The following is a 19,791-nucleotide window of genomic DNA, read 5'->3' on the forward strand; positions in this document are numbered from 1 at the left end:
GTAGGAGCTCCACCTCACTAGCTGCTCACCCTCTGCAGTATGTGTTCAGGAGGATTTCTTGTCCTGCACATGAACCATGCAAGTATTTTAGTTTTATTCTTCTTCTGGTTTTGCCTCCATGTGTTAAGGGCCAAATCACGTGAGATGCTGATTATCTCCCATGAGGAGCTGCATACCCTAGCAGGACGTGAGCAGTTTGACATATCCCAGGAGATGGTTTGCACCTCTTGGGACTGGTAAAACAAGTAACTCAGAGATAAGGCGGTGAGTGGTTGCAGTGAATTCTTTCCAGAAAGATTTTTTTTCTATGTAGTGAGGGGAAAGATTTGTATTTGCGTGTTTTCCATGAGCAGGCAAACTTGCCTATCTGACCCACACCGCATACTGCTGATCTGCAGGAGAAAACTTCTCCCTCTGCTCTGCCCTGCCCCGCAAATTTGAGATTCTGTCCACATTCTGCATCCTCTGGACAAGTCAAACGATCCTCAAACAAACTGGCAGCTGCAGACCAGAAATGGAAGGGGAATTTTGCAATAAAAAATAAATTAAGCTAGTGTCCAGATCACCTGCATTTGATTTTTAAAGTAAATGCACTTGAGGTGTTTTCCTTTTAGTACTATTGAAAGGGTAGTTTCTTGACACCATTTCGTAGAAAACAATCAGGAATGTGGACCCAGGCAGCTGCATATATAACAGCACTGTGCTTGTCAGAATCTTCTTTATTAAGTTGGAGTTGGTGAAGGATATAGATCTATTTTTTTTCTTTAAGCTTTAATGTGCTTTTGTTTTGAACTTGTCATTTTGATTTGCCTGTGAGCTTTGTTTTGATTTTCCTTGAAGATTTCTGGTAACAATAATTGTTTGCAACAGGAAGATTCATGTGAACTGACTTCCATTTTAGACTTCAATTCCTATAAAATGAAAGGGGATTGCAACATGGATGTGAACAGAGAGGACCGATGCTTCTATACAATGCACTTCTGCTCCAACTGTAAATATATTTTCATGATTAATAAAAAGAGAGTAGAAGTCATTGTACTCTCTTAGGGTTTTATTGATGGCTGCTCCCCTGAATACTGAAAAGATGTTATCAATACTCTTGACACTCTGCTTAATCAAGATGTGACCCTCCAGTGCAACCAGACAGCGTGCTTGCTTCAGAGACAGAGCAACGCTACCAGTTAGGGGAGAGGTGGTTGTTGTTATTTTGGGTTGATGATTTTTTTTTTTGTAATTTCTTTAAAATCTAATCAGTGCCATTAAACAATATTTAATGCCACTAAAGTGCTGTTGGATGCAAATAGGAAATCAATCAGCTTGTTCTTTAGTTCAGTGGCCTTCAGCCATGTGAACTGCACAGGTACCTCAGGGGGAAAGGCTGCACCTTGCACAGCAGACAAAACCAGATCAATACTGGTATGTTCAGTTTAGTTTTTAAAATTGCTTTTGCTTGGAATATGCCAACGGGCATGTTCAATATCAGATATCTAGGCTTGGAACAAGAAGTTTTCAAGCGCACCTGTAATGTTTGCAACTTGCTAAGTATTTTTGTTCCGTAGGTGCTGCACATCAAAAGCCAAAATGATAAGAGTGGAGGTTCCCCTGGGCAAGCTGGAAGGACTGTGCTTACTGTCAAATATACAGCATGATCTTAGCCCAGTGGTGGAATTAGTTAGGCATGCTCCTTGATGTGCTTTACAGTTTGAACAGTAGGTAATCTTCATTGGTTCAGTGCATTCGGCCTCATTTGTGTGCAAAGATGCATTGGTAAATGGCGCCCTAAGAAATATTGTGGCAACTGAGATAGGTTAGGAATTGAACCACACTCTGGCCTCTGTTACAACCAGTCCCCGGTGGGTTAATGGAGTTGGATAGTTGCCTCTGAAGGATTTAAGATGATCCCATTAACTGCAGTGGATATTTGTTCACATTCCCTACCTGTGGGGGCAGGGGAAAGGGATTACAATCAGTAGCCACTAGCAAAGGAGAGCTCTGCTGACTGTTAGTAATGTCTTCACAGGACTGGGGAAAACTGAGCAATTCTGTAAAATTTCAAAAAATCCTGACCAGAGACTTGTATCTTCAAAAAATCCACGTGAGGTGAGTTTTCACATGAACTCAAACTATTTCAAACACTCCCACTGGGTCTGGCCAGAATGCATTTGACAATTCCTTGCAGCTGTTTAATTCCAGCATAATTGCCTTTGAGATTTCCTTCCTGATTTTTCTGTGTAAGATGCACTAAACTATGTAGAGGAGAAACAATCTATACATTCTGTGGATAGGAGTAAATCAAAGAATATAATGCAGATGGACAACAGCAAGCAAAAGACTCAGTTCTTGTAATTTAAAATACATTGCAATGTGAATCCCACTGAGTTGAAATACCTAATTTCCATGAATTTCCTGGGGCAGGAAGCATGAGGTCATTTTATTCTGCACCAGTCATATCAGCGTACAAATTAAAGTCTAATGAAACATGTTTCAAACAATTACACACACCTCTTCTGGGTTCTTCATACAATAAATTTATATAAACTATCCAATGACTACCAAGTCTTGCTGACAAATATGATAACAGTTAAACGTGATGCTATATAATTGTGCTAAAAGTGTTTTTTTCCCCTCTGGTCACACAAAGGTGGCTTGATCAACTTTCTGTCATCTATAGGTGACAGATGGAAGGAATTACTAGGTCTGTCCCTTTTGGATGTCATTTCCCTTGACATTGAATCCTTCCCTACTCTACGTGTACTTTAAAACCTTGCCTTACCAACAGTACTGATTCCAGTTGTCTTATTCAAATAGATCCTAAATGAAAATATTGTTGCCAGGGCCTTTGAACACTCACCCTGTTGGAACAGAACCAGGGTCTATACAAACCATTGTATTAGACATTGGGTCCCTGACAGGTAGATGTGAGAACTGTTGAATATGATTAAAAAAAAAGAAGAGGGAAGAAAGCTCAGATCAGGAGAAGGATCTCTGTGTTAGTGAAGGGGAAGAACTGAATACCTCACATCTCCAGCTCAGCCATATCTAATCTCAGCAGTCCTCTAAAGAAAAGCAAGATGTGCACTCTGTGCAGCTGGAAGAGCTATTCAGACCATGCAGTATGAGCACGTTGCTGTTTTTTGAGTTTAGTTCCTCACACCATCTCTATCCCAGCATGAGAGAAGTCTGTAAACTCAGTGCAATCGTATCACAATTTGGATCTCTACAGGAGACTGAACTCGCATCACCAGAATGCATCAAGCCGATGCATGTGTCAACGCACAGTTACATATACACACAACAGTTCAGGCCCATGGTGACATTTTTCAAACTAAATATATTGACAGGAGTGCCAGGATACTTTTTAAGCATATCCAAGAGGAAAAAGAGCATTACAATGAGGAAGAAAACCAGCAGAACGCTGACACCCAAGTACATTACTTAGTGTGCAGTTGCATTAATGAACCATTACTTCAAATCCCATGTTTGCCAATAGTGTCACTGTTCGTTTATCAAGGCAGAATCATCCTGGATGTGAACAGAATGCCTGTATAATAGATAGCCTCTCAATCCTCCCATACCATGCATTTCCTTGAGCCCATTACAAAAGATTTATTTTTAAATTGGATTTTTTTTTTTTACAGCTGGACAGAATGAGACTGTTTGTTGAACAAATGGTGTTAAAATCCCCAAGGGTCTGACTTACTCTAATAACGACTGAGACTACTGCTGGAGCCAGCTGATGCTCTTTTAATGAGCGCTACTTGTCAGAGGATCATATCTGCAAGTTGCTGTATAAAATAACCGTTTTTCATGAGTTCATAAAGCAGTCTCTCTTTTGAAATGGATGAGGTGGTGTACCAGCTTCTGCAGTACAAAACACACACTTGTTTGAACTGAAAAGGGGGAAAAAAGCCAACCCAAAGCATGTGGTGGGGTGGAGTGTCTTTTTCCAGTTGTTCTCCCTTTCTACGACAGACAACTTTGTGTTTGTACACAACAAGCTCAATAGATTCAAGAAGTGCTGAAATATGAGTTTCAAAATGAATTTCAGCTTTGGCCTGAATGAATTAATACAAGCATGACAGGTTGCTTATTTAGCAAACTGGTTGGACAGTAAGATAAAGCCTTTTCATGTGACAAGACATCCCAAAAAGGTCTCTCTGTCCCTTATAAGGTTTTTCAAGGCAAATAAAAAAGAGACTCCCAGACAAATCAAAATGACAAGTTCAAAACAAAACATGAGTCCTGTTTTTAAAGGAGGAACATTCCCATACCAAGTTCAAGCTTATTAATGTTGCTTTCTGACAATCCCAACCATATTATGATTTTGCTGAGTCTGCGGACCTGATTGCTTTTAAATAAAATTGTACTATGTAACTACTGTAATGCTACTACTACCAATGGATTCAAAGCTAAGATCATGCAGTAAAAGAACAGCATTTAGTAGCCCTGCCATCAACCTGTTCTTTTTAAAATATGTGTTATTTATGGCTACAGGTTAGGTTATACCCTTGAATATCACATTTCTCACCAGAAACAGCAATGAGTAATTGGGTACTGCAGGGTTTAATGTGCAGTACTAAGTCATTTTGATTAGACCCATATTTTATCACTTGTGCTATTAACATCAAAGATTTTTTAAACTACAATATCTATACATTTGTTTTAAATGTGAATTAAGGAAATCAGTTTCTAACATGGTCAAGCACCTTAGGGTTTTTTTGTCCCATGCATATCAAGCCAGCCTATGTCACTGATAAAATTCAGATGGCCCTTGTATACAAACTCTGTCCTATGAAAATGAACCACTGAAGTTGATTCAGATTTGTTCAGAGCCTTGAACAATGTAAGTAATGAATCTTTCAGACAGTTAATTCAAGCAGAACAGAAATAGAATCCACTTAAATGTTACTACTGCTTGGATTGAACCTTACCAGCCTGGATAGGTCTGAAGATCCAAGTTTCGGTGGATGAGATCTGCAAATCCTGACTTTGACGATAGCAAACAGAGAGATGAACAACTTGGTCTTTGTTTATTCAGTGAAATGACTGCCCTAGCTTACTTTCTGACTGGCTACATACATACATACATACATACATAAATACATACATACATACATATATATATATATAAAATTCTATTTTGCTCTAAAAGTCGTTTTTTCATTTTTTAAACCTTTCTCCATTTTGAAGATCTTACATCCAGGTTGATAAAATCATGAAGCAGGAATAATAATGATTTCTTGCACAGAAAAATGTGTATGTTAGAGATGTTGGTTGAATGTTTCACCTCTATTAACCTCTCTTCCAAACCAGCAGAGAAGTGGGAATATTTACTTATCATACAAATTCAAACTAAGAAGCTTTTCCCGTGAGCAAAAATGCTCCAGAACTTTGTTTGCCAGGGTAAAGTCTTGTGTGGTTTGCTGCATACATTACCCTCACTGTAGTTTTTCAAATTATTTAGTGTTCTTAAAATTAGGCAGATCATAAGAAACATTCTCACTGGTATTTAACTTTTTACTTCAAAACTGGTTAAACTTTTATTCCTGTCCATCCATCTCAAGTTGTCACAGATTTTCCTATAGCAACCAAACTGCTCAGTTATGTTGCAGGCTCTATATGTGAGGTTTACATGCCGTTTCTCCTTGGTGTTCTAGGCTAAACAGAAAACAGCCTCTAGCATATTAACTGCCTGTTTCACCTGAAGTAAAGCAGGAAAGCATTTTAAAAGGTAAATTTTCCCCGTCACCTTTACTGCTTGTACTGTAGATTATCAGAACCTTTTACCCCTCACATGTAAGCAGAGGCAGATACAGAGGAAAACGTTTTCTTTAAACCATGAGAACATTTTTCTTTGCAGTTCTATTAATATCTGACTGCAATAAAAAGGAAGAATTCTGAATAAATGGCTACAGGCTTCTTAAAACCTGTAAAATTATTTTTTTAAACAGGGCTTTGACTAACAAAAATGGAATCTGAACATGTGTGTAACGGAGCCAGACTCGCAGAGGAAAATGATAATTTCTTATGTCTGGTACCTGCCAGGTTTCTTTAAGAGACTAGATGCATGTGTTATCACTGATAACCAACCTCACTCCCACATAGATCAATCAAAGCCTAATTTTCAGAGGTACATCTCAGAGCCCTTTCAAAGTTCAATTCCAAAATATGATCCTGTGTTACCCAACAGAGGCCATTATCAACTAGATTTGTTTGCACTAAATGTAGATTCGAAGAGTAGTAGTGGTAAGAAATCAGAGACAATCTCTCCCCCAGCGCTGAACAAGGAGCGATAACAGCATAAGAAGCAGCACTAGTCCTAAAACTTGCCTGTCTGCTCCAGTGGTTTTTACACCAGGGGTTTAGAGACAATACACATAGCCTCACAGTTGTGATTCTGCTGAAACCTATAGTAAGATCGTAGAAGCAGCGTTCAGAGCAGGTAGCAATCATATTACCCTATATATCATGATTAGTCCAGGACAAAGAACAGATGGCATGAGAAAGAGATGGATTTCATGAATATGGAGTGGGTGGCAATTGTAGCTGGTCCAAGCTCTGAGACTTGGGAGAGTGGTACTGGTAAATAGTGATAAATGTGAAGGGGTTGTTTCCTGGGTATTACAAGCTACAAAAAGACAGAATGGAGTTGTCAGCTATCTGACAACTAATTTTTATACATGAGAGTTTTGGGTTTTTTTTATGGCTGCTTTTATTCTGTGATGTGTTGTTTCATTTGTTTGTTTGCTGCCAGGCATTCACTGTGAGATTTTAGGATTCCCAGTTTATGAAGAGATGGCTTTGTGTGGGAAAAGCCTGTGAGACCAACCAGGGAAGCTGTGGTTTCACAGTTAGAGAAGATGAATTCACAACTAGTAGTGAACGTTTAAGCCCTGGTTTTCAGGGAAATGAACATAAGCAAATACATTTGACTTTCCTTTAAGTTTTGTTCCACAAAGTTAAATGTTTGATGGTGAATTTTTACTGCTGGTTCCTTTTCCGCTCTGTAGTTACTATATCAGGAAAAGGAGTGTTCTGAAAGCCAGACAGACGAGGGAAATGCTCCAAAGCAAGTTGGACTATTAGTCTCCTGGGACACCCAGTATATAGATTTCTCTGGTTTATGAAAGACCCATCAGTCACACCTCCATTCAGGATCAAGTCTAGCCTGTTTCTGAGACTCAGTATCATAGGCAGCCAGTAATAACTCTACAGTGGAGAGATGACATGTATCAATGGAGATGCCAAGGTGTAAGCACGGATTAGTTCCACTGACCTTTTCTTGGCAGATGTCTCAGAAGCTATAAGATGGCTCAGCAAAACCCATGGGAGTACATCTGGAATGTTAAGGATGTTACTCCTCTGCCCTTACAAATTAATTAATTAATTTATGGGTTTTGTCCTTTTAATCACTGTGATACTGATTTTTTATTCCAGAAGAAACCAGAAGGGTAATGCTGCACAGTTTCATGATTAGAAACTTCTGACCAGTTTTTTTCTTACTGTTTTCTTAGGAGAGTTTCTCTCTTGCCTAATACATATTTTAGAGTGTAATAGTTACAGACACTCAGATTTTTACTTCTCTTTGCAAGAAAAGGAAATGGATTTCACAGTTCCTCACAGAAAAGCTACAAAATAATTTCTGCTTCATACCAAAGAAATATTTGCAATATTTACAACACTTGTAATGTTCTCCTTTTAAATAACTGCTGTCTTTTGTTAGAACTTGGAAAAAGGCTATTGGTACATTTTTTCTTTCAGCAAGATTTTGTTTATTTCAGGTGATGTTCACGCTCATCTGTGGATGCCATATAGGTTAAAATTAAGATACTGGTTTTGAATTATATATAAATCCTGTAATGAAAAGGCTGTTTTTCTTTGGATTCAGAGTTGATTGCCTGCCCTTTCCAGTGCAGTCCATTTAACTTTTTGAAGAGTTAAAATTTATTCAAACTTTATTGAAAAGAACATTTTGGAAAAGATGGAGAACAGGAAAGGCAAAACGACCAGGAACATCAGGTCCATTCATTGACAAGAATTTTGCACCATTTTGGGAGATGGAGTTGAACAATATCTGGCTCTTTTCTATTTCCTCTTTGAAGGACCCTGGATTCCGTGGTTTTGCAGTCATTTTGATGTCAGTTTTGTAGTACAGTTGTACTTGTTAGTTCGAGAAATGTGCAGGGTTGGCTGAGAAAAGAAACGCCTGTGGGAATTTGAGCCAGTGAAGGATGGCACTCTGGGAAATCAGCCTCCCCATACTTCAAACCTGTGTTCGGTGAAAGGGTGGTCTGTACAGTAAAGCACAGTGAAAGAGGATTTACTTAATCTTTTTTGAAATTCTGTACTTTGAAAAGTTCTCCATGCATTCAAGCCAGGATGAAGGTTTTTCTTGTCATGTGAAAACTAAGCGTACACCCCACTTACTTATTTGTGATGATCTGTGGTATTTGGTTTTCCTAATAGGGAGTAATCAGGTTTATCAGGTCTACTTGAGATTCAGGGGCAGAATCAGACAGGGATTTTCACTTTTTAAATGGGCCTCCAACTGCTTTTCTGTCATGATTGCATGATTACTGGCACATTGTCCACCTGTGAGGGAGACATTCAAGAACTGTTGGGACGAATTGTGTACAGGTAGTCATGTTGTGAATGCCTGCATGCCCCTTGTAGGATATGCCATATTAGCATTGCTCTGTGCAACTTGTGTTTGCCAAGCACATTGTCTTCCTGTTGTCCTACAGCCTAAACTATGCATTGTTAATGCAATTGATTGAGAATTAGATTTATCTTTTGTCAGTTTGCTGCTTACTCTGGACTTGATTCTATGACTCTGAAGACAATGACAGTACTGCTGGTATTTAAATAGGAGCAAGAGCAAGCCATTTGGCTATCTTACACAGCTTCTGTGTGCTTCAGTTACTAAGTCAGTATGCCTGCTTAATATACAGGTGTGCTAATAGGTTAATTAATTTTGCTTTCAGGAAGTACTTTGAATAGAAACCAACAGATTGCTGTTTATTTTGGAGCACTCCAAAATGTAAGGGTAACTTAATAATTCAGTACAACTTTGTGCAAATACTATTTCTTAGCACATGGGTAGCTGACCTCTATCCACAGTTATTTGAACACGAGCACAGTACAGTGTAATGTCAGATCAAAACCCAAAACAGATCACAAAGAATATAGATAATTTTACACCTTTATTTTTATGGAATTTTGGAAAAAAATAATTTGGATTGAGACTTTTGTTTTTAACAAAGAAGGGGAAAGAAAAGGATAGATCATTTTTTAGAAGGTACGTTGAACTCATCTTCTACCAGATGCTACTGAATGAAAATTCATAGTAATGTAAGCTTCCACCTAACCACTCTGTCAAATATCTTTTCTGCCTCTCCTCATGATTTTTTTTGAATGAAGTTAAGTACCTATGGCAAAGTACTGAAAAGCTCTCAGCATTATTTGCTTAGGAAGGAGTGCTTTACTAGTGGTCTTGTCTCAAGTTGGCAATATTCTGTTACGTTGTATAATATTTGAATTGTGGGGGTTTATAACCACTGTTTAGGTAAATAACAATGTGGTCCCAGGTAAAAGATACAAAGAGGTGAATTGAATTATATTTAATCATAGCTATGTCTGGTACTTAGGCTTCTGGAGTGGACTCCTGGAGTGGCAAAGCAATTACTGTCACAACGATGATCTTTGTATGTGGATACTAAGCATGCTTCAATCCAGGTTTGAAAGAGATGTGGTTCAAATAATTGTCTTTATAGGAACAAGGTCTTTTTGAAACTATTTCACAGAATCACAGAATGATCAGTGTTGGAAGGAACCTCTGGATATCACCTAGTTCAACCCCCTGCTAAAGCAGGCTCACCTAGATTGGGGTTTGATTACTTGTCCGTAATCAAAATATCAGATCTTTTGCTCTCCTCAGATGTGTTAATTTCCCCATTTTCCCATTAATCTAATATTCTAAGAAGCTGCTTTATCAAGGCTCATGAATGCACATTCCCAGAGGGTCAAGACACATATTCCTGCCTGGACTGCTTTAAGACACAGCTACTTCCTAACTGCCCAGTGCAAAGTCAGCTGTCTGCTGTTGTGCTTCCAGCATATGTGAGTTGGTTTAGTCTGGTTATTTTGCGTGAAGCAGGTTAGAGACCTGCATGATGTGCTGCCAGGACTGTGGCATCAGTAACTTCCAGTTGTTTGGTGGTGATAAACAGTTGGAGCAGTAACATTATCTACCATACAGCTTGATTCAGGCAGTGTCTGACAGGCTGTAACATCACCTACCACACAGCTTGATTCAGGCGGTGTCTGACAGGCTGCTGAGCATGAGTGAGGACGGTGCATAAGCTCACCATAGATTTAACTGAGCTGTACAGACTTAGCTTTGTCCACCTGAGTCTTAGCTTTTCTGCTTGTTGGTAATATTTGTCCTTGAGTACCTTGTATAACACCATAAGGTCTCGTTTACTTGCAGTATTAAACTGCTTAGAAAGGAGCATGGTGACAATATATATTTTGCATTGCAAAAAAATCCAAAGTTCTGGATTGCAGTGTAAAATGCACTTTTCCCATGGCCAATTTCCATGCATTCATGCAATACAGAATTGCACTTAATGCAATTTATGCACTAGTGAAACGATTTGTCAAGAGGAGATGATATTGCATTTTTTATGCTTTCATCCCAGACTCTCTTCTTAGAGAGAAACTCCAGAAATCTCTAGGAAAGTAAGTTAAAGAAACCCTCTCTGGGAGAAATGAGGTTTGTCTTATGTGTTCATTTACTGTGGTATTTGAGGACTGAGGGAGACAATATCTAGCATCTTTTCAAACACTGCTCTGTACAAAACACTTCCACTCCAGCTGCTTCTTACAGCCTCTATAAACTCTGTTTAAATGTTATGGAGGCTGTCTAGTCTATGTTGTAGTTTGCAAGTTAGAAACGGGCAACTCATTCCACAGTGTGTGAAAACAAGCTTTATATCAAACTAATTGTTACAAAGGTAAAACAAGAGCAAAGCATCACTCAAGGCTCAGAGTCACAGTTCCCCCTTTGAAGAGCAACTTTCTGGTTATGCTTGTACAAGTAAATGGAAAACCTGAATGATCTCAATTGAAGATGTTCTTTCTTCTTCTTCCTCCACCTGTATTGTTGTACTCAGGTACTTACAAAAGCTTTTGCTCTTGAAAAATTGCTGAAATTTATTGTCTGAGTCATTTTAACAAAAGGTCCTCATAAAATAGTTGAATTTATATTCCTTCCCCCTACCAGTAAATTTTCATTTGTTATACCCTCTTAGGAACAAATTGAAGGAAAACAAAGTCATAATGTCACTACTAAAATAATTCAACCTTTACAAAGAGTGATCCTATAGTATGTAAAAAGATAACTCATTTGCTTTATCTTGTAAGCACAAGGAATACCTGTGATAGATCTAAGTGTGATGTATGTCTATGGTATCAGTAAATCAGTTAGCCTAATCTGTGCATATTATATACATCTGCAGAGGTAGTGCATGACAAAGTGTGTAATAATGAATACTATACAATGGAGGACAATACTACACAGCATAAAGATAAAGGATAATGCCATTACTCTAGAATAGGAAAGCCCTGAGCAATGCTAGTAAACCTATGAGGAGATATAAGATGTCTGCATTGTTTCATATTGTAATAATTTGTGTATGCATGTAGTTTTCATAATGATAGATGGATATAGACTATTGTATGAGCAGTTCAAAAAGAAATTACCTTTTATATTGAATAACTTCTGTATGAATGGTTTAGGGTTGTGGGTTTTCTTGCTTGCTTTGTCTGGGATCTGCAGTTTCTTTCTAACACTGGCTTCTTATCACAAACTTGCAGCCATACAACCTGATCTCATCAGATCAAACAAGTTAAATGTAGTCAGATCCGGTCAATACTTAGATGAGCAATTTCCAAGGCAATTCAAAAATGCATTAGCAAACTGCTCCATATCAGTATTCCTCTCTTGCCAGCACCAAACAAGAATCTCCCATGCTGTTGGGGAGTTTACTTAATACATGGTTCTTCATCCTCATCCTAAATTATCCTTTATAATTGTCATGCTGTTAAACACCTTCCACATTCCCCCACAAAGGGCTGCATTTGTCAGTGTGTATGGAGTCTACCAAGAACTTTTTGAGCTGAAAGGTGCTACATAAGCAATGATGCCAGCTCAGATACTGTATTTTATATTAGCTTTCTGCAGTCCTGATTTTAGTATAACCCAACTGAATGTTAATTTTGAAGAACCATTTAGGTCAGCCTTTGACTGGAGACTCAGAGCACTGTTTCCTTGTCTCAGAATTCTTAGAAAATTCTTAGAATGCAGAGCGCAGAATCAGTAGAAATGCTGGCATATACCTGTCAGAAGGGCAAGATAAACCAGTGTTTCTATTATCATCCTATGTGAGATGTAACAGAATGATCATGGCTATTTTTATTCCTTTTTAAGCTGTGATTTAATTGGCTTATTGGACTTAACTAAGACCTGGAGCCGGACATTGCATTTTGATGTTTCCATTTGCTTTTACTCTAAGCCAGTTGACATAACTTTTCTTGATCTGACTGAACACGTAAGGTGAAATCTCACACTGTGTAGACTTCTGTTGCTTCTCGGTTTTGTGTAACAGTTATAATTTTACCTCTCTTGGAGAAGATGTGTGGGAAATCTGTACATGAGGACTGAATATTGTAATGGCTAAGAGCTATGATAAAGAATACCAACTCGCTTGTCATCATCAAATATTTGTATGCTTTTTAATCATCCAAATAAGCTATAAGATGACGTCAGGGCAAAATGAAACAAGAGGCTATCAAACCCATTGCCAGAGGAAAATAAAGATTAAATACAAATAAACACAAAATATAAATGGAACATGTGAGTAGCCTTGTATAATGAGAAAGAGGACATCCAACAAACTGAATAGCTTCTTTACTGTTTAATGCCATACTCCAAAGACAACTATTACAGCTAATTTTTCAAAGAAGAAAAAGTCATACTTTTCTTTTGTATTTTTTTCTGAATAAAGAGCAAAATCATGGAACAATTTCTTTAAATGAATGCATTTAAGGAACTAGACATGCAACAAAAAACCAGTATTAGTGTGATCATAATTATGATTCAGTAATCACAACTTATTTTCTTGCTCTAAGACAATCATTGTCCACTGTTTTGAAGGAAAGCAGTGTGTGACATAATTATAGAGGAACTGTTTATATAATAAAGAAATCTCTGAGCCACAAAGCTAGAATCCAGATGTGTTCTTTCCACATGTTTAGGGTGGGCCCCATATTAGGGGGCCTTATTTCCAAAAGGTAGTTCTGCCTGTATACCAGGCAATAGAGCCATCTCACAGAGGAATTCAGCTCTGGCAGAAGTGGTTCCAGTGACTTCGGTGAAGCTCTGCCTAACTGCACCAGTTATATTGTACTCTTTGCTATTAATTTGGGGATTCAGTTTATATACTGTGTCAAAATGCCGGCACATGTGCTCTGAGAGCTTACAGTGAATATGTCTCTTCAGAGCAAACAGTAAAATGGAGTCAGGTGGCAATCACTCATAATCTCTTATATTTATTGTTAAATAAAATGTATTTTGAATTAAGAAATTTTAAGTGCTAAGCTGCTAACTGGCTTAACCAGGCCTCAGCCCTTGTACAGCCCTAATCCCAGGCTGGTTTAAAACCCAGTCAAGTTAATCAGTAGGAGAATAGAAAAACAATAGATGATCAATTTGCATACACAGGTGCTCTCAGAAATGCAAGTGTTTTTAGAAAAATTAGTATATGTGAATAGTAATTGCTTGTTCAAAGGCTAAGTGTGCTTGAAGGATTGTGTGAATTAAGGCAGGCAGAGAGAAGATCATGATCTGAGGAGGAGCTTGGAACCAAGGCAGAGACTGGAACCAAGTAGCTGAATCAGCTAGGACAGAGTCAGATGACGGATTCATAGAACTGACAAAACCAAGGAAACTTCTTAAAACTTCAGACATTGACTAATGATTTGATAAGTGTATATAAACTGTGCTATATCCCTTTGTTCTCTGCTGCTCACTGAGGTGGTGGCCCAACTCTTGAGTTGTGATTAAAGCAAAGTTAGTGGTACCCACCTCTGTGTAAATTTTTCCTTTTACATTTATATATAAAGCTGAGTAGGAAACCTGGTTACGTATCAAAAGTATGTACACTTATAGAAGGAACAAAGGAATGTAACCTCTCTTTGTTAATGTTTTTTTTCTTTCAGTTTTGAAAAAGAAATATTTTTATAAACATTCTGGATACTTTGTAATATGCACTTTCGCACTATTTCCTTCCTCTTGTGTGAAATGAGGATGCTCATTTCCAAAACCTCTAAAGCCTAGGCAAGTTTGCCTATGACTTTTAAATTCACATTTATGTAAGGAAGTCCAATTTATACAAGCTTGGAGAGGTTTTGTTAATACCAAGCACATCTGAGTACACCTGTCTTTGTACCTTTGCAGGATTTCACATTGCCTCATATAATGTTGGTCATGGTTTTAATTTTTCCTCAAAATGGATCTCTTTTATGTCTGCTATTTACCATCCTTGCCAGAGTCACTGAACACAAGAAATTCAGTATCTACAAGGTACAGAAACTGCTTTCTTCCTCGCACTCATGTAATAGGTAATGGATGGTTTTAAGAAAGGATCTTTACTCTGTGCTTTACCTATTCATGTGTAGGATTTTGATTTCATTTGAAATGAAAGGCGTAAACCTCAGGTCTGAAAACTAATAGAATTTCTGCATTTACCTGCTGATCCATAGCCTTTAGGTTAGATTGTGTGTCAGCCAGCAGTCAGCTTGTTGAATGAAGCAATACTTTAAAACTAAAATGAAAAGATTTCTGTTATATGTAGCCTGACACCAGATATGAAGGCAGATTTCCAGTGGCTTATTATTGGAAATATTTTCCGGTGTGTCTGATAAGCAAGACTGAACAAGCTGTAGGAAGTAGACCTATTCAGATAATGCTGACTTGCAGACCAGAAAAAAGAAGAAATGTATTTTGCCTAAGTGCTGTGCCTTCTCTTGTCAAGACTGAGGACAAAATGGCTAGTCTAGTGGCAAAAGGCACTGTAGAGATCAAGGAGTAAACCTGCTGGTTAGTGAGTGTGGCTGTTGCATCTAAGCCTATTTGCTTGTATATATTCATTGTCTGTATTATGGAAGGTTTATATCTAAGTGCTTGAATGAGTTGGAGTTCTGGAGATGGGGCATATAGAAAGGACTGGGAGAACATCAAACTGGATCAGCTATTTGTTTTTTGGTGAGTATAGGTAGTATTTTTTTGAACTTCAAAGGAATTTAAGATACAGACTTGTGAGGAGAGTCCCCATGAAAAATCAAGCATTGTATTCTGCTCAGAATCTCAGTCTATGTACATCCTTCATGGAAATACATTTGAACACTGGGAATATCCACAAGATGAGCAAATTCTCAGTATGATTTGAGGAGCATTCATGGTGTTACAGAATGGAGGACAAAGGAAGGTCTTGTAGATATGCTTAGAATAAATTCCCAAAGAACCGAAGCAAAAAGATTCCTTCATTATTTCCATGACTAGATACAAGTCGTAGTTACCACAGACTGATATTTAATACAGAAAGATATGTAACACAGCTTTATATTATTTCATCTCTTCAGATTTCATGTAGATAATAGATTACATCAAATGCAAATATAGTGCCGCATTAATATTGCATGAAAAATGTGCGTATTTTTACTTGTTGGCCTGGATGCTTTTTTTCTTTCTTTCTGCTGTTGTTGGAAGATCCTTTTAGTTTAAAGTTTTTTTGAAAACAACTCAGCTCTTGGCTTTGTACCTTAAATGTCTCTGCTCAGGGGACAAGGAATTTAATTGCATAAAAACTGCTCTGCAGTGATTTTTCCAAACAGCTATGGTAAGATTAAAGTTTTAAATGGATTGAGTGTCTCTATAAGTATATTCACATTCATATATGTCTGGAGTAAACATGCCATCTGGGGCTTCTGTTTTATTTTTCTTACTGCATATTTGGAATGCAAAATAAGGTTTATTTTGTGAGGAAAAATCAATAAATCATTTCAGTTGTCCTACACTTGGTATAACTAATTGTAATTAGTATAATGTCTTTGTTGGCAAGGACTTATCAGACAAGTAGCAGGAAATGCAAAGAAAAACCTCATAAAGAATGGTGGTGTTTTGTAAAGTTAATTGTGACGCTATCTCGGATGTGATGTCATGTGTGATGGAAGTCTTAATTTTTAATCTGATATTCTTTCCAGTAATGTAGCTACTAATGTTACCTGAGGTTCTCTGTAATGTAACTACATGAGAGATTTTTGGCAGTTTTAAATTTTACAATTTGGTTCCAAAAAGATGTAGTCTTGAGTCATCTGCATTGTAACAAGTGGGCTGTAGTTTCTAGTTGTAATGAATTAGCTTGTTTTAATGTTTGTTAAGCAAATCTTACAGATAAGAATTCAGTTAACTGTGATGTTCTGAACATTGATGCCTCAGGAGCAGCCTCTGACAGTATGCTGTCAGCTGTGTGGCCTTCTAAAGAGCTGCTTGCCTGAAGAGTTTCATTGGCAACATATCCAAGTCTTAACTAGCTAATACTGGGAATCACTGAAAAGATGATGACTAAGAGCAATATAATATGTTGAGGAGAAATCAGAGAATTTATTTACAAAGGAAAGGACCACAGTCCTGCTTCATGAATGTGTTCTAATAACTTCGGTTCACTGAAAATATCAAATCCCTGGAGCTAATTGAATTCTTCACCTTATTTGATAACTAGGGGTTAGCTTACAGTGACAGTGAGCCAGCTAGATGGTTAGTCTGACAATACTGGGTTTGCTGTTCTCAGGAAGCTATATTGTGAAAGGCTGGGAAAATTCACTAATTTGCTACTTCAGTTGATATGAAGGAAGAGACAAAAAATCTTTTAGAACATTTCATTCCCATTCTAATAAGTACGGAGATTTTTCTCCCAGCTTCCATTTGTGCAATTACCCTCCTGCAGTCTATTCAATGACTATGGGAAGAAAATACTCTGAAATTGTCCAGTGTTGAAGGAACTGCAGTGGGCTAGAAGGGAATCTACTGTGATCCAAAAATTCCTCTTCCTATGAGCTTCTCTGTGGCTGTCTTCTACTTTTCTAAATTGTTCACTGTACCGTGCTTTTTTCTAAAGGCTGTGATCTAAGAGAAAAAAAATGCACCGTTCTTTGCCTGTTTTGCTGAATATGTCTGTCCGCAATCAAGGTGCTGCCTTCAATGTAAATATTTATGTCAATGGCTGCAGGTATCTGGCCTTCAGAAGACCCTGCTGCATGTAGTTGCATCTTGCTGAACAGAAGGGGAAAGACAAAAGCTAATGTTGCATGTCCTGAGGATCTGAGACCCTCTATTTCAAGTGGGCCTTTAATTAGACCTCAGCTTCTTCTGTCCACAATGTACATCAAGAGGTGCCCATCAGAAAGCCAGCTACTATGTAAACAGAGCAATGGAGAAGCTGGGGAAAGTTTCAATAGCTCAGAGGCTGAGATTATTTGCTTCTTTCTACATAGTTAGACAGAGGTGAGTTGATTAAGAAAGCAGTGAAAGACTAGTGACATTTGGATGGAATAGAGAAAGTGAGACCCTAATATTGATACTAAACAGTAATATAATACCTATATATGTGTGTGTTGCATTAAATTTTATGTAAAAATAGAAAAAAAAAGAAAAGGAAAGATAAATATTTTGTTCCTTTTTTACTTCAGGGAAAAGTTAATCTGGAGAAAGTTACAGTAGTAAAAGAGAAGGCAACAGCTGTGGTAATTAGCAGTTCATCTTCAAAGCTTGACTGATGGGTTACATTATGGCCTCTTGCGTTTGAATTAAAATTCAGACCCACACAAGGTCTATTTTTACCTCCTTTTTTTCCACTTCAGAATAATCTGTCTGGATTTAAGATTTCATTTTTGGTAAAAATATTGATGTTTCATAATCTAAAATGAACTTTTGGTTTGTGCAAATAAGCAGTGTAGACAAGAGCACTGTGGCTCCGCATTCAATTTCAGAGAATGTGGCTTTGTAACACAATGCAGTATTGTAGAAAGTTTCTATGGAACAGTACTAGTAGGTGTTGAATTTATTTTCATTCCACTCTACCTGGTATGCTTGGTGGAGAGACTTTTGCGTGTATATTAAATTACTACTTATATAGTAAGATGCCTTAAATGTAAAAGAAGAAATCTCAGTATGCATCATTCCCTGTGAGAACTAGGGATAAGGATATGTATGTTCTCCAAATAATCTGTTTCTCTTGATTATTTGACAGTTAAACTCTTTGGGTCAAGGACTGTCACATGTGACTGTATAGTGCCTTGCACAGCAAGGATTTGCAGTGCTACTAATGTAAATAATCAGTGGGTAATTTAGCAGCAAATTAGGAATTAATTTTAAAATACCTGGAAACACTGTTATGAATACCACTGCTGGGGAGGAGACAAGTTGTTGACAGAGGGATATGCACCAATGAAGGCCTTATGTGTGGGGTTTGGGTTCTCTTTTATAGGTGAATATTTGCTATTTGCCTTTCAGAAATGCAGCTTCCCACTACTTTTACAGCTGGCCTTCCGTAAGCTGGTTTTGGATGAACATCCATCCTAGTGAAAAGCAAAGTTCTCTAATAAATGTGAAATGTAGGGAGAAAAACTGTAACATTGCCTTCCCTTCCATGTTAGCATCAGATTGAATTAACACAATGACTGCCCATTTTAAAAAATTTAAAAGGGTATCAGCTCATGTACGTTAGTGTGGTTTCTGCCAGCTGAGTATCTGGTCCAGTGTTGTCCCCACTCAAGTGAACAGTCAGGATACAATCTCCTGCTGGCTGTTCTTTCATTTTCACCATAGCAGCAAAACAAAATACCTTTATAAAAGCCTCTGCTCCCATCCCAAAATCACAGACATACAATGTGCACCTTTAGAAAGTTGTCTCATATTTTTTGCTTTAAACATTAAAAAAAAAAAAAATGTTTTCATGAAAAATTTAAGCTGCTTTCAGCCAAAGTTAGGTGAACTCTCTTCAGTATCTTGCCTTGACAAGGTAAAAGCTAATCAAGAAATTTCTTCTGTATTCACCCGCAATAGATTTCACTAAAATATGCAGCTAGGAGTAGTAAGTGCAGTTTAATACCAAAAGAAAAGGGTGGGAAAGCCTGCTTAATTAAATTTCTTCGGGGATCATGGGTTAGCTGCAGCTCTGTTTAGTTTACTTCCTCTCTGGAGAAAATTGTGCAGACCCAAGACAGCAAGTATTGATTTAAATGTAGATGCAGGAAAAAGTCACTGTTGTCTTTTTTTCTTCTACTTGGCATCAATTCTGAGTTTTGATTAATTTTTGGTTACAAAGGATTAAAATCTAAATCCTCCTGTACTCCCTTTTACACTGTGGGAATATGTTGAGCCAGTGCTCGGCAAACTGGATGCAGCTACTGGTGAAGAGAAGAGCCCATAAAGCCACCCTACAGAGACCCATGGCACAAATCGTGAAACCTGGGTTAAGGTTTCAGCTGTCACTCAACTTTGTCACAGCCATCAGGGATTGCAGTAAGTCTTTGACCTAGCATAGGACAAAGAAAAATGGAGAATGGTGGGACAGGAGTACACCACAGTGTCACAAGTAACCTGCAGGCTTGAGTGCTGCCCAGGGAAAGCAGATTTGTCATTACCTCCTGTTTGCTTCAGCCACTGCAAGC

At 37.9% G+C, this 19,791-nt stretch overlaps 1 protein-coding gene across 3 annotated transcripts in view; it reads left to right on the top strand.

Moving 5' to 3' along the window:
* Window positions 1–19,791, top strand: part of ST6GALNAC3 (ST6 N-acetylgalactosaminide alpha-2,6-sialyltransferase 3) — a 242,545-nt gene that overhangs the window by 205,672 nt on the left and 17,082 nt on the right. The window contains exon 4 of one of the 3 annotated variants that reach the window (XM_080406942.1): window positions 1–19,791. This exon is cut by the window's right edge and continues 9,559 nt beyond it. The exons of the other annotated variants lie outside the window; for them this stretch is intronic. Within the exon in view, the coding sequence (XP_080263068.1) occupies window positions 1–4 (4 nt within the window). The 3' untranslated portion in view covers window positions 5–19,791. 3 annotated transcript variants of the gene reach the window in all.

Source organism: Falco punctatus (assembly GCF_963210335.1).
Source record: "Falco punctatus genome assembly, chromosome: 11".
In the NCBI taxonomy this organism is placed as follows: Eukaryota; Metazoa; Chordata; class Aves; order Falconiformes; family Falconidae; genus Falco; species Falco punctatus.